The 14,428-nt window shown below is 39.1% G+C and overlaps 1 protein-coding gene across 1 annotated transcript in view; it reads right to left on the bottom strand.

Moving 5' to 3' along the window:
• Positions 1-12,481, bottom strand: part of LOC117268457 (serine/threonine-protein phosphatase 4 catalytic subunit B) — a 32,032-nt gene extending 19,551 nt beyond the window's left edge. The window contains exons 1-8 of the mRNA XM_033644931.2: positions 12,342-12,481; positions 11,381-11,669; positions 11,087-11,138; positions 10,924-10,974; positions 10,459-10,560; positions 10,079-10,252; positions 9,740-9,866; positions 9,363-9,552 (exon numbers count right to left, since the gene is read on the bottom strand). Of these exons, the coding sequence (XP_033500822.1) occupies positions 9,363-9,552; positions 9,740-9,866; positions 10,079-10,252; positions 10,459-10,560; positions 10,924-10,974; positions 11,087-11,138; positions 11,381-11,490 (806 nt within the window). The 5' untranslated portion in view covers positions 11,491-11,669; positions 12,342-12,481. The remainder of the gene's footprint in view (positions 1-9,362; positions 9,553-9,739; positions 9,867-10,078; positions 10,253-10,458; positions 10,561-10,923; positions 10,975-11,086; positions 11,139-11,380; positions 11,670-12,341) is intronic.
• Positions 12,482-14,428: the final 1,947 nt, after the last annotated feature.

Below are 14,428 nucleotides of genomic sequence, written 5' to 3'. Positions count from 1 at the left end.
GAGGCTAAATCTAAAAGAATGGAAATCTGGTTTTTGTTGAACAAAAAAAAAAGCGCCATCTAGTGGGCTCAGAAAATAAAGAAAATGATTCATGCGGCTACATTCAGCCATCACTAATTATTGTGTTAATGCTTTGTATTAAGATGTTTTATTGCTCAGAAATGTTGTGTGAGTTACAACACAATTGCCAAGAGAAAAGAAATATAATTTAAATTTACATGCACTTTAGTTTTAGTACAGTACTGTCATATTTTTTACTTTTGTACTCCATATTCAGCAGCACACATATTATTGTGCTAATTCTTTATTGTCAGATGTTTTATTGCTCAGAAATGTTGTGAGAGTTACAACACAATTGCCAAGAGAAAAGAAATTCAATTTAAGTTTACATGCACTTTAGTTTTAGTACAGTACTGTCATATTTTTTACTTTTGTACTACATATTCAGCAGCACACATACTATTGTGCTAATTCTTTATTGTCAGATGTTTTTGCTAAAAAAATGTTATACCATGTTATACCATGGCTGTTCATATGGGCATGAAAATAAACAAACAATTTTGAAATTAACAGGTACTCTAATGAATTTTTTGTGTATTTCTACTTATTACTGAATCAATATCGAAGTGTTTAAATCAATATCGAATCGATATCGAATCGAATTGTTACCTAAAGAATCGAAATCGAATCGAATTGTGAGGTTCTTTACAATATCCAGCCCTACTTCTCTTCTTTGATGTTATAAAACAAGCCTCTACAAATGAAATCCTGCCACCTTCAATGTGTAAGACTATTATTAATGTAATTCCTAAACCAGGTAAAGAGCGCAATAAACCCTCTGATTTCAGACCAATAAGTCTAATAAATTGTGATAACAAAATAATTACAAAAGTTTTAAATAACAGAATAACCAATTACTTCCATCAATCATTCATTTTAACCAAAAAGGGTTTATTAAAGATAGACCTTTAAAAACCAATGTTAGAACCTGTATATCTCTAACACAATTTACTAAAAAGGAAAAACTTGATGTGACACTGATGGCGGTAGATGCTGAAAAAGCATTTGACCGTCGTTTAGAGTGGAGCTACCTCTATGAGGTTCTAGCTGCATATAATTTCCCAAACGAAATAATAAAAATGATCAAAACTGTATGTAAGTCTCCTGTGCCATATGTCTATTCAAATGAGATTCTATCAGAGGCAATCCAGATAACTAGGGGCACAAGGCAGGGATGCCCATTATCCCCATCACTCTTTGCCTTGGCTCAGAAAATTCGCCAATCAAACATGACAGGCGGTATTAATGTTGGAAGAGAATGTTATAAACTTAGTTTGTATGCAGATGATCTCATGTTGTATCTGACTAACACGGAAAAATCCATCCCATATATAATGGAAATTAGTGAGCTGTACTTATCTGGTTACAAAATGAACATAGAAAAGACAGAACTTCTATCAACAACAGGACTTTCGCCTAAAAATCACAACTTATTAAAATACAACTTTAAATGGCAAAAGGAAAGGATTAAATATCTAGGGCGTTATATCAGTTTAGACAAAGCAAAATTATAAAAAGATAATTTTTCACCCTTAAAGGGCCAGTGTGTAATATTTGGCATGGTTTATTGTCAATCTGAATCTGAATCTGAATATTCTACCCATTAATATGTTTATACAAGTGTATGATCGCTATAAAATAAAATTCGTTTGGTTTTCGTAGCCTTATAATTCTGCTTTTATATTTATATTTATATTTATATATATATATATATATATATATATATATATTTATATTTATATATATATATATATATATATATATATATATATATATATATATATTATATATATCAATTTAATTAATAAGGAACTTTTTAGATATCTTCAATTAAAGAGCTGGATAACAGACAACTTTGTCTTAAACTATAATACAGAACCCTCAGTTACTCAGAGGCTATTTCTAAACTCAGGAGAAAACAGGAAATTAATAGGGAAAGTGTACAAACACCTTATAAAAGCACAGGCAAATAATTACTCACTCCAAAAATTATATGAGTTGGAACAAAGATCTTTAAAGAAATAACTCTGATCAGGGCTTGACAGTGTGAGCATTTCACTTGCATTTGCGACTAAAAATAGGTGTGTGCGAACTGTAAAAAATATTTAGGGGCACATGTGCGCATAAAAAAAACCAGCCGAAGCAGCCTATATTTTTGTCAATTAAAAAATATGATAATCTAACCGTAAATGTTGGAGGAACTCCAGCCGCCTTCCCTCTTCCCTCTTCCCCGTGTGACATGGTTATGGGCGGTTTTCCAAGCCACTGTCGGCACAATGAATATAAGTCCCACTGTCAGCAGCGTGGAAATAAGTCAAAGTGTGGAGGAAGCAGTGGACCTACAGGGAAGCCCGCTCCGTTCTCCCCGCAGTTAGGGACCGTTCTCCACGGCCAAGCTGTTGGCTGGGTGGGAATAAGTCAAAGTGTGGCGGAGAAGAGGGACTGGGAAAAGCGGCGGACCTCTGGGGAAGCCTGCTCCATTCTCCCCGCAGTTAGGGACCGTTCGCCACGGTACTGCTGGGCAGGGTGGAAATAAGTCCTGCAGAGTTTCAGAGGACCTGGAGAATGTTTTAGGATAGTAATAACATTATATAAGATAATCATATTGCAACGATAATATATATAAGATAACATTAAAGACAAAATTAAATTCAAAACTTGCTGATTTTACCTTTTTGTACATTTTGTATGCAAATTAATTAAATAATTTTGCTTGTAAATGTCTATTTGCATCACGTTTATTACAGAAAACACATTATCTGATCAATTTACATTGTGCCCCTAAAGTTCTTTGTGCGCTCCTTACTTTTTCAACTTAGGAGCACATGTGCTCCTTGGGAAAAAAGTTAGCGTCAAGCCCTGCTGATATAACCTGGAAAGATTGCCTAAACTTAACCAATACTATCACCACCAATGAGAATCTGCGACTCATACAATACAAGAATATACTACACTAAATCCAAAATAATAAATTCGATGCCTCTTTCTCCCGTTTGTGTAAAATGTGGCATATACAAGGAGACAATAATACACGCTTTCTGGGAATGTGAGGTTTATAAGGGTTGGTTAGAGATCCAAAAGTGGATGACCAACACTTGTAAAATCAAAATTGAATTTACAGTCTTAAGCAGTATCTTCCAAAAGACAGACAAGCTAAAATACCCCATAGGATGGATGGTCCTTTCTCCTCTTTGGTATACAAAAAACTAATTTTAAAGTATTGGAAGGACACAGAGGCCCCACCACTACAGCAATGGAAGGGACTAATGAAATATTATTAAGTATAGAAAAATCAGTGTTTGAAGACCGGAACAAAAGGCAACAATTCAACAAGGTATGGCAGGACATATATGAAGCCTTGTAATTTTAATGGCTAAGAAATAGGAACAAGGTATGATGACTGAGAGCTGGGAACCCAGTGTGTGTGTGTGTGTGTGTGGGTGTAGGTGTGGGTGTGTGTGTCTTTGTGTATGTGTGCCAATGGGGTCTGCGAACAGGAAAGTGTGAAAGATATATGTGGATGAGTGGGAATAAATGATATATGTGGATGAGTGGAATGTGGATAAGTGGTATATGTGGATGAGTGGAAATATGGAGAGTACTGTATGCATATGGCTGGGGAGGTGTGTATGTATAAGTATGAGTATCAGCATGCATGAGTGTGGTTTAAGAACCTGTGGAGCAGAGGAATACTGTTACTAGTAGGAGTTGTATTCTGTTCGAGTATGAAATTATACAGTATGCTGGTATATGTATTACTTCTTGATGGAAATAATAAAAAATAATAATTATTAAAAAAAAAAAAAAAATTAAATAATGGCCAGAGTATTCATGTTATGTTATAATGTCACAGTGAAGTTGACCTTTGAGCTTTTTGTTATAAAATGTCAGCACTTAGTCACTTTATCTTTTTAGACATACATGTTAATCTTGTCATAATTAGCATATGAAGCCCCAGACTATATAAGTGGCCTATGCAAGTGGCCCACGCCATTGTGCATCATTTACACACTTACGCGGTGGTGTGTATTGCTCTGCAGTTTGGCCTCCAACACGCTAGTCGGCGGTGGGGTTTCTGTGAAGTGCTGCTAAGTCTGATTGATTCAAAACACGCCATAAACACGCATTAAATATGGCTCAATAAAGACAATATCAAATCATATAGCTACACGCATCAATCTGGTGTTCAAGCTCTTTCTCTGCCAACAGCAGGAAGCAGCTCAATTTCCTAAAATCATAGCCGCAAGTAACAGTAAATGCTTTTGGGGCTTCACAAAGCTAAGTGAAGTCAATTCAGCTTGTTCTGTCTTAAGGAGTGAAACCAATCACACACCTGTCAAACCAATACAACGTATGCAACATTTCAATTACAGTACACTCTAAATCCTGCCATTTGCCCCCCTTTAATCTGAATTGAATGAAACTTGGTCTGTATTTTCAGATGTTTAAACCAGGGGTCTCATTTATAATCAAATAAGGCTTGAAAGAGGCTTGATGGGAGAAACTTTTCCCCCAGCTTACGAACATTTTGGAGATGGGAAATTGGCCACGCCGTTCAGATTATTGCAGAAAATAAACTCTGTGGCAAATAAATGTTCATGATATACTCACACGTCCAGCAAGATAATCTCCACAGATGAACGTCACTTTAAGATGTAAAAAGCTTATGTTTGGCTATAAGCAAACTACAACGTAGCCACATGTCTTCACATCGCCCATGCAGCATGGCTGTAAAGTTTACAGCCATGCTGCAAGGGCGATGTGAAGACTACGTTGTTTACAGTGTAAACCCATGCTGGCGAGATGACGTTTTGTAGTCTCACGTATAGCAACACAGTTATACCTCTCATTAAAGCCACATGAACTCAACAATTTCACCACACTGACCTCCTGCCTATCAAGTGTCAAGGACTGGATGGCAGCTAACTTTCTTCAATTCAACAGTAGCAAAACTGAGGTCTTGATCTTGGGCCCAGAATGTCATAAACAACAGATACAGTCTTCTCTTGGTTCACTCAGTAACAATGTTAAACCGGTTGCAAAGAACCTTGGTGTAATTTTCAACAGTAACTTATCCTTTGAACACCACATCGGAAAGACAACTCAAATTTGCTTCTATCAGTTAAGAAATATTTCAAAAATCAGACACATGCTCAGCTACAACAACACAGAAAAAGTTATTCACGCTTTTATATCATCACGCCTGGACTATTGTAACTTGCTCTTTACCTGCTTAAACTGTCACTCAGTTTCACAACTACAGTTTATTCAGAATTCAGCAGCTAGATTATTAACCAAATCAAGAAGGTCATGTCATATCACACCAATCTTAGCCTCTCTGCACTGGCTGCCCATTAATTTTAGAATTCAGTTCAAAATTCTATTAATCACCCATAAGGCAATTCATGATCTGGCCCCAGAATATATTAAAGAACTTTTAACGGAGTACTCACCAGCCAGACCTTTGAGATCAGAGGAGCAAAATTTATTAATGGTTCCTCACTCAAGATTAAAAACAAAGGGTGACCGTGCTTTCTCTGTGATGGCCCCTTGCTTATGGAACAGTCTTCCCCTCAGCGTAAGATCAACAGATTCCATCACAACTTTCAAAAGCCTTCTCAAAACCCACTTCTACACTATGGCCTACAACTGTAGGCCATCACATATTATGTTTTATGGTTTTTACTGTCTTTTGTGTTTGTTTTATTTTGGAAAGCACTTTGTGCATGGCTTGAAAAGTGCTTCATAAATAAAATTATTATCATTATTTGTTGGCAACCACTTATTTTAAGACACACAAAAGCTTCAAATAAACAAGTGGGGTATTTAGTGACGTACTTTATGTGGTAGAACAAATTGTGAAACTCTCTTAAGCTTGTTTTAACCACTAACCTATTTTCAGGTATCCAACCAAAAACCCACTGAAAAAACTCACTGACACAAGGTAACTGTGACAGGTATAATGCTAACACATTTTCGGGTTTTAGTACCAATTCCTGGGCTACTGTATTTGCACATCAATTCCATTTATTGAACCAAGTTTCATATTTCTAGCTCAGGGGTGGCCAACCCGCGGCTCGCAAGCCGCATGCGGCTCTATGCCTATCAGTCTATCAGTCTTCGATCCATTAAAAGGACATTTTTAGCAGAGTGGGAGAGTGACTCTGTGTGAGGAGAGTATGAGAGAGGGAGAGACTGTGAGGATAGAGTATGAGAGAGGGAGAGACTGTGTGTGGATGTGTGTGGAGAGAGTATGAGAGAGGGACAGACTGTGTGTGGATGTTTGTGGACAGAGTATGAGAGAGGGAGAGACTGCGTGGAGAGAGTATGAGGCGGAGAGACTATGTTTGTGTGTATCTCTATTCATAGTAATTCATTTGTGTGTGAGATAAATAAATCTGGCTTTGGAAATTGGAAATGTATGGATTTAGATTTTATGTCCTTTTGTGTTTGTGTGAGAGATGGAGTGCGTTTGTAAGCACTAGGGCTGTCAAAATTGCTCCAAAATGACATTCGAATATTCCTTCTAAAAATAACTCATAGGTTCGAACCATTCAAATTTTTTTTCCGCATTATGTCCACAAGAGGGCAAACTAATACAAGGAAACATAACTAGCCTACTTGTAGGTATTTTTAGTTCAACATAAACGTCTTTGAAAACATGTACATACCTACACATTAAAACACATAAAACAATTATCTATAACATTACGTTATATTATGACCGCGGACCTCTCGCTTGCCCCCCCTCTCTGACCCGTCAGGCCACACCGCTCGCAGAAGCGCTGCGAATAGCCTCGAAGCGAAGCCAGTTTCCTTTCGGCGCCCATGTTAACTGATTGTGTCATCCACACCGGCTGCGCTGCACCGCGCCGTGCAGCTCCGTGGCCGGCTCTGGTGTATTTGTGCGTGAGCAAATGTGTCAAGCCAGGTGACGGAGACAACAGCTGGGAGCAGAACTGCTTGTCGACCAGCATGGAGAAATGCGCGTCTGATGTGAACGGAAATGCTCCGGCTCGTGCGCTGCGCTTTGCAGCACCTCCACGGGCGGTGTGGCCTTATGCAGTGCGTTCGGTGCAGCGGCCCAGGCCAACGCCCACTCGCAAAGAGGACAGCTGCGGTGGTGTTTTTTTTTTCCTCCACAATCGAATATCAATTTTCACATTTGAAGGTCCATTTTTTTCAAATTCAAATTTAAATTCGAATTTAGAATATTCGTTGACAGCCCTAGTAAGCACACGTGTATGATGTGGCTCTTTGTAGTATCATGGTAATGTTTGTGGCTCTTGGTCTCTGACTGGTTTGCCACCCCTGTTCTAGCTCATTCCTGCTCACTGCAATTGTAGCCTCTGCATTAGGACTGCACGATTAATCGTAATAAAATCGTGATCTTGATTCATATGCATATGCAATCTAATTTTTCAATGACGGCGATTCAGCCGGCCCCACCCGTGCCAGGAGTCAGGACATCATCTGCATGAAAACAAGCGCTCCCAACGACGCAGCTTTATACCACGTGATGCAGAGCGACAGCCGGCCGGCCGGCCGGCAGTCAGTCAGACAGTCAGACAGTCAGACAGAGCCTCTCAGTCCTTAGCCGCTAACGTTAGCTCATGTACAACACAGGTACCACACAGAAACTTTTACAAAGGGTCATAATGTGCTTCTATTGACTGTCAAATCGCCAGCGAAAGTTGTTTACACTGCGGACACGGAGAGCATGGGACAAAGATCCTCTGAGAAGAAAAACGGATCACTCTGCTCTGCCGCCAGGAACAAACTGGGAGGAAAAGATCCTCTCTGAGTAAGAGGGTTCACTTTGCTGCAGGGTTCACCAAAACGTTTTTTTTCTTTTAATAAATTGAACACACATTAAAGAACATACAAGAACCTGTAGAGAATTAATACATATAATACAATACAATAAACACTGTCAAATTAAATGAAGGAAGAGGATATTTTTAAAGTCAAATAAAATATTGGGGATTTATGTAAAAATATACATAGAGACATATAAATAATTATATAATTAAAAATATGTAGGCTATGTTAGGTGAATACTCCTGTCTAATCTGATCTTCCTTAGTCCATTTAGACTTTTTTATCATAACAATAACAATGAATATTATGAATTGTTCACATTTTAATTTAATTTTAATAACATTTATCACACAGCATTTCGTGGAAAAGTCAAATGTTCAGTTTACAGTTTTAATAAACTCAGTACTGTTTTTCAACACATATATTGTTTTGTCTTCATTCAATGTAATTAGCACATATTGTTATTGCGCCATTGGTTTTGGCCTTGGTGTCCCACATTTTGGCCGTGATGCCCCAATAAATTTGTATTTATCAAAGGCCAAAGTGGCCTTCTAACTCACAAGGTTCACCAACAAAACAATTGTCTTACACTAGACATCTTTTCCCACAACATGCTTAAGTTATCAGCATGATCCTATAATATTTTACATAGCACAAATTACCCTTGTGGCTATCTACTTTCCTCTACTCATATGAAGCCAGGATAGATCACACACAAGACTTACAATGCTATTTTGTGGGGGTTTTGTTGTCTTCACTATTCATTGTTTTTTTTCTGTGAAATAAATGAAAATAAAGGCTTCCTTTCCACTAAGGGAAATGGTTTCAGCTGACAAACAATCAGGAAGTCTAGACAGATCTAGACAGAGCCTACACTGTTGGTACGGCATTGAGTCAATGCATACGTATAAATCCCGATAAAAAACATAAATTCCAAGTTAACCAAAGAAAAATCAGCAAACTTTTTGTTGCTGCTGTTAATGTTACATAGGCTATAAGCACTGCTGCAGGACCATCTCTGAGCTACTTTCCTCCCAGTCAGTTAGCCTGCCCAGTTAGCATGCAGGACCACAACAACAGCACAGAGCTGTTTAGCGGTCACTCACATCAACGTCTAAACAGCTCAACTCTGTCCCCTATGTAACTGTTGATGTCAGCCTTGCCATGTAATGCTAACAGTTAGCTCTTTCACTCTGTGTGAATGTGTGTGTGTGTGTGTATTGGTGGCACTATTTTTACCAGCACTGTATTGTGTTGCAGCAAAAGTTGAGCCAGTATCAACTATTTTGCTGAACAACTCTACATTTGCATCCCCTTGTGTCAACAGACAACTCAAATGAATAACAACACCGTATTTTTCTGTACAGTACTGTAGTATGATCCATCTTTAAAGCTGTGTTATCAACTGGGATTTAATCTGTTAACTTATCTAAAGAGGTGCTAATGTTATGTCTCTTCAAACAGGGACTGTATCTACATACCTGTAGCAGTAGTTGGGTGCTGACCACACAGTGAGCACTGTTTCGTTGAAGTGCCACTTGTAGCCCTCCATGACCAACTGGTGTGCTCGACAGATCATGTGGATGTCATTTGCAGCATTGAACTGGGCCACCACGTCACTCCCAAACAAGTAGCCAGCACCTCTGGGACTCACACCCCACCCTGTGGTGTCTGAGGAAGAAAAGGTCAGTCAAGAGAAGATCTGCTTCTGACATGGCATCAGGGTTAACCTCTGATAATTATTGCTGTATATTAAACTACAGTTCCACCACGGCTTTCAGTTTTCCTTTCATCAAACAGTCTCCTTGGACATTCATAAATGTGTGAGTAAACAGGGCTTGGCAGGATGCTTGCATACCTTCAGGGTCTGACCACAGTAGGTCACACATAGGCCCATCATGTGGAACTTCCTGTTTTCTGTCTATGGTTCGGATCTGGTCCAGTGTCTGGATAGAGGGAGACAAGCCACCGTGCACACAAAAGATCTGAAGAGATAGAAAGACAGACAGAGAAAGAGACAGAGAGAGATGTATCAACCAACTGATGGACTATACATAAGATCCTCAGAAACTGAGAAGTTACTTAACCATCTATTATTGTTGCAATACTTCCACAGAAACATTTAAGTCTCTGGGAATTTATAGCATGGATTTTAATTGTTATCAAAGTGAAAAAAATACTGCACAATGTATCTCACCTTGCCATCAATGATAGCAGAGAGGGACAAATAGTCAAATATCTCAGTGCAGTATCTCCAGACTGTGACTGAGCCGTATTTGCGAAGGCACTCATCATAGAAGCCATAGACCTGGGTGATTTGGCGGGACTCATGATTTCCCCGAATCAGGGTTATCCTGTCTGGATAGCGCACCTGGGAAGCACAGCAGAAGCAAAGAGATGAGGCCATGGGAATGTAATAAGCCTTCTGCATGGCTCAAGGGATGAAAATATATGCTCAAGAATGTAGAATATGTACAAGAAACAACACAGAGCCGCTTCTCCTGTTAAAAACATCTGTGAGATGTGCAGTACAGGTAGAGAGATATGACCGCTTTTCTGAAAGAAGAAACTTTATACCTTAAGAGCTAGCAGAAGAAGGAAAGTCTCCACACTGTAGAAGCCTCTGTCCACAAAATCACCCATGAAGAGATAATTTGTCTCTGGGACATCACCACCAACCTATCACGTAAAAAGAAAAAAAATTAGTTTAACATTGAGGTACTGTGAACTTGATGTAAATGCATCAACATTACATAGACACCACTGCCATTTTCACCTGTATCAAGCTTGACATAGAATCTGTTTGTTTGTACAAGGGAGAAGCACTCCTAGCATACAAATTCCATCTAACACATAGAGCATGTCCCTGCAAGCTCAATGCTAAAAGATTTATCTACACTTTGCTTCAAGCTGGCATGCCAGGTGTGGGCACTGTGATGACAAATCTCTTTAGAAAAACTTACATACAGAAATAACGATAAAATTTTACAAGTCTACTACAAGTCTGTAGTACAGTAGTGTATAACAAGAAACAGTTCTTACTCTAAACAGCTCTTTCAAGTCATAGAACTGACCATGTATATCACCACACACCTATGAGGAAAAACAAACAAACACAAAACCGGAGAAACATTATTACCACAATTAAACTACTTTTACCTACTTAATTCTGAGCAAACAACAGCCAAAATAAAGTGTTACATACTGTGACAGGAGAGTCTACTCGCTGGACATTGCTTTCTTCGACCAGGATCTCTCTGAAAGTACATAAATTTTGACTGATACACCAATTGACAGGTATATATTAAAACATGTATTTGCACGCGCACGCACGGCGCCCCCCTAATATAATGGTGGGGGAAACACTGATCGACATATAGATACACACACACACACATATATATACACACATTATATATATATATATATATATATATATATATATATATATATATATATATATATATATATATATATATATAAGTAAAGTTCTGATTACCTGGCTTTGGCACACAGTGCCTTGACTTCATTTTCTTTAATAAGCTCACAGCGTCTGAGCTGCTCTATCTGTCGGTCCAGGTCACTGATGTCCCCCATTGTGACACACATAGGGAGGTAGAGCTGCTCACACACTATGGTCACACAGACACGCACCGGGGTCACTGAAAGAACAGGATCCTTGTCCCCAGTCAACAGAGCGGCCAGTCACACTCCTTCCTCAGAAATAGACAAGACTTATCAACACTTGGACGTCAGGCTCTTGCAATGCTGATGTTCACAATAAGTAACTGTAACAGGGAAAAAGACAGGGTAAAGCAATCAAACAACGTATCTGAATAAAAATCAATGCACTAACCCTCACACAAAAGGATACATATCTTTAACGTTAGTTTAGATTTGATATTTAACTTGAATTTCCTCAAACGGGTTGCTAACTCGCATTACATAATAACGACAACGCATTCTGTACGACAGAAAACTCTCATTACATTATTCGTTTATTTACACAGAATGCAGATGAACAGTGCACCAGAGAAAAATGACGTTATTCGTTTGGCAATGGTAAGGCCTACGGGCGTAGCTCAAACAGTAAGCTAACCATTAGCATGTTAGCTTATATCACAGCTAACGACGTCAGCGAACAACTGATTGTTTGGTAACTAAACAACCATTTTGTTCGGGAATTTGTCCTGAAGGCTAACGCGAATGTCTGCCAACAAGTACCGAAGAACTAAACACCCTAAGCGTGCTTGTGGAATGCAGACATGTAACGTTATTTATCGTAATTAGCTGATGAAAAGCTCTATGTTAGCCCGCTATCCACGGCTGTTGTAACACTGGCTAGCGCTTCTCGGCTAATTTTGGAAACAACACACGTAAAAAGGATTCACAATCCCCCGCTACTTCGACGAAACACGAGTAAGAGTGATTACCGTTAAGATGTTAATAGTAGAACAAACCTCAATACGTTTCATTCCGTGGAATGTGCGTTGTTTCGCCGTCAACTGACGCTTATTCTCCCCCGGTATCGTCTTTGCCGGTCCACTCCTGCCGAGCTCATGAACACTAGCTTCTTGACTGTAACTTCCGGTGTAGGGACCGCGCATTGCTCAGTGTATATTGGGTGGAGTGGGTGTGTAGGGGAGTTTACAATTTAGTCAAAAGGAAAATACTAGGATTTTATTAAACGTGAAGGAAATCGAAGCTGAAAGAGTGCTTATTAAGTTTCAAAATAAATGATAAAGAAAAAGGTACTTCCTCGTAGTTACTCCTTTTCGAACATTCAGCGGGGAGCTGGAGCCTATCCCAGCCAATTTTGTACGAGGCTGGGTACATCCTAGACAGGTTTGCAGGGCAGACACATAGTTGACACATAGCAGACAACAATTTAGTTCATTCATCTGTGAGTGACTGTAGAGTCAATCTGCATGTGTTTGATCCAAACAGAAAACCCTCGCTACAGTGAGACAGCGCTAACCACTGTACCACCATGCTAACTCTTTTGCAAATATAGAGAGAGATGGCCCTTTCAGTTAATTAGTTAAGCACACTAAAATGCAATAAGTCTGGGGAAAACAGTGGTTAGCTCCTCTCTAGTTTCTTATTCTGAAATCTAAAAGAAACAACAGCACATTAATATACAAAAGAAAACATCATAAGACACATTTTACAAATTAAAGTAAAAAAGTAATATCAATATAAACAGTGTGAAAGCAAATAATATGCATTGCTAGACTGGAATACAATCTCCTCACCCAGTTGGAGACATGCAGGTGATTGGAATCTATATTTATATGAAACCATTTTAAGATTATATTAACAGGGACCAAAAACATACTTTAATAAAACACATGTTCTGCTTGGGCACATATTATTTCTTCACTGATGTTCACAAGCAATCACTCTAAGGTTTAGTCCCTCACCAAACATGACGAGTCTACCAAACATATGTGTATATATATATATATATATACATATATGTATATATATATATATATATATATATATATATATATATATATATATATATACAGTACAGGCCAAAAGTTTGGACACACCTTCTCATTCAATGCGTTTTCTTTATTTTCACGACTATTTACATTGTAGATTCTCACTCAAGGCATCAAAACTATGAATGAACACATGTGGAGTTATGTACTTAACAAAAAAAGGTGAAATAACTGAAAACATGTTTTATATTCTAGTTTCTTCAAAATAGCCACCCTTTGCTCTGATTACTGCTTTGCACACTCTTGGCATTCTCTCCATGAGCTTCAAGAGGTAGTCACCTGAAATGGTTTTCCAACAGTCTTGAAGGAGTTCCCAGAGGTGTTTAGCACTTGTTGGCCCCTTTGCCTTCACTCTGCGGTCCAGCTCACCCCAAGCCATCTCGATTAGGTTCAGGTCCGGTGACTGTGGAGGCCAGGTCATCTGCCGCAGCACTCCATCACTCTCCTTCTTGGTCAAATAGCCCTTACACAGCCTGGAGGTGTGTTTGGGGTCATTGTCCTGTTGAAAAATAAATGATCGTCCAACTAAACGCAAACCGGATGGGATGGCATGTCGCTGCAGGATGCTGTGGTAGCCATGCTGGTTCAGTGTGCCTTCAATTTTGAATAAATCCCCAACAGTGTCACCAGCAAAACACCCCCACACCATCACACCTCCTCCTCCATGCTTCACAGTGGGAACCAGGCATGTGGAATCCATCCGTTCACCTTTTCTGCGTCTCACAAAGACACGGCGGTTGGAACCAAAGATCTCAAATTTGGACTCATCAGACCAAAGCACAGATTTCCACTGGTCTAATGTCCATTCCTTGTGTTTCTTGGCCCAAACAAATCTCTTCTGCTTCTTGCCTCTCCTTAGCAGTGGTTTCCTAGCAGCTATTTGACCATGAAGGCCTGATTGGCGCAGTCTCCTCTTAACAGTTGTTCTAGAGATGGGTCTGCTGCTAGAACTCTGTGTGGCATTCATCTGGTCTCTGATCTGAGCTGCTGTTAACTTGCGATTTCTGAGGCTGGTGACTCAGAAGCAGAGGTGACTC

This window comes from Epinephelus lanceolatus, chromosome 18 (assembly GCF_041903045.1).
Source record: "Epinephelus lanceolatus isolate andai-2023 chromosome 18, ASM4190304v1, whole genome shotgun sequence".
In the NCBI taxonomy this organism is placed as follows: Eukaryota; Metazoa; Chordata; class Actinopteri; order Perciformes; family Serranidae; genus Epinephelus; species Epinephelus lanceolatus.
Note: the sequence above shows the minus strand (reverse complement) of the source record. Positions and strands in the feature narration are given on the sequence as shown.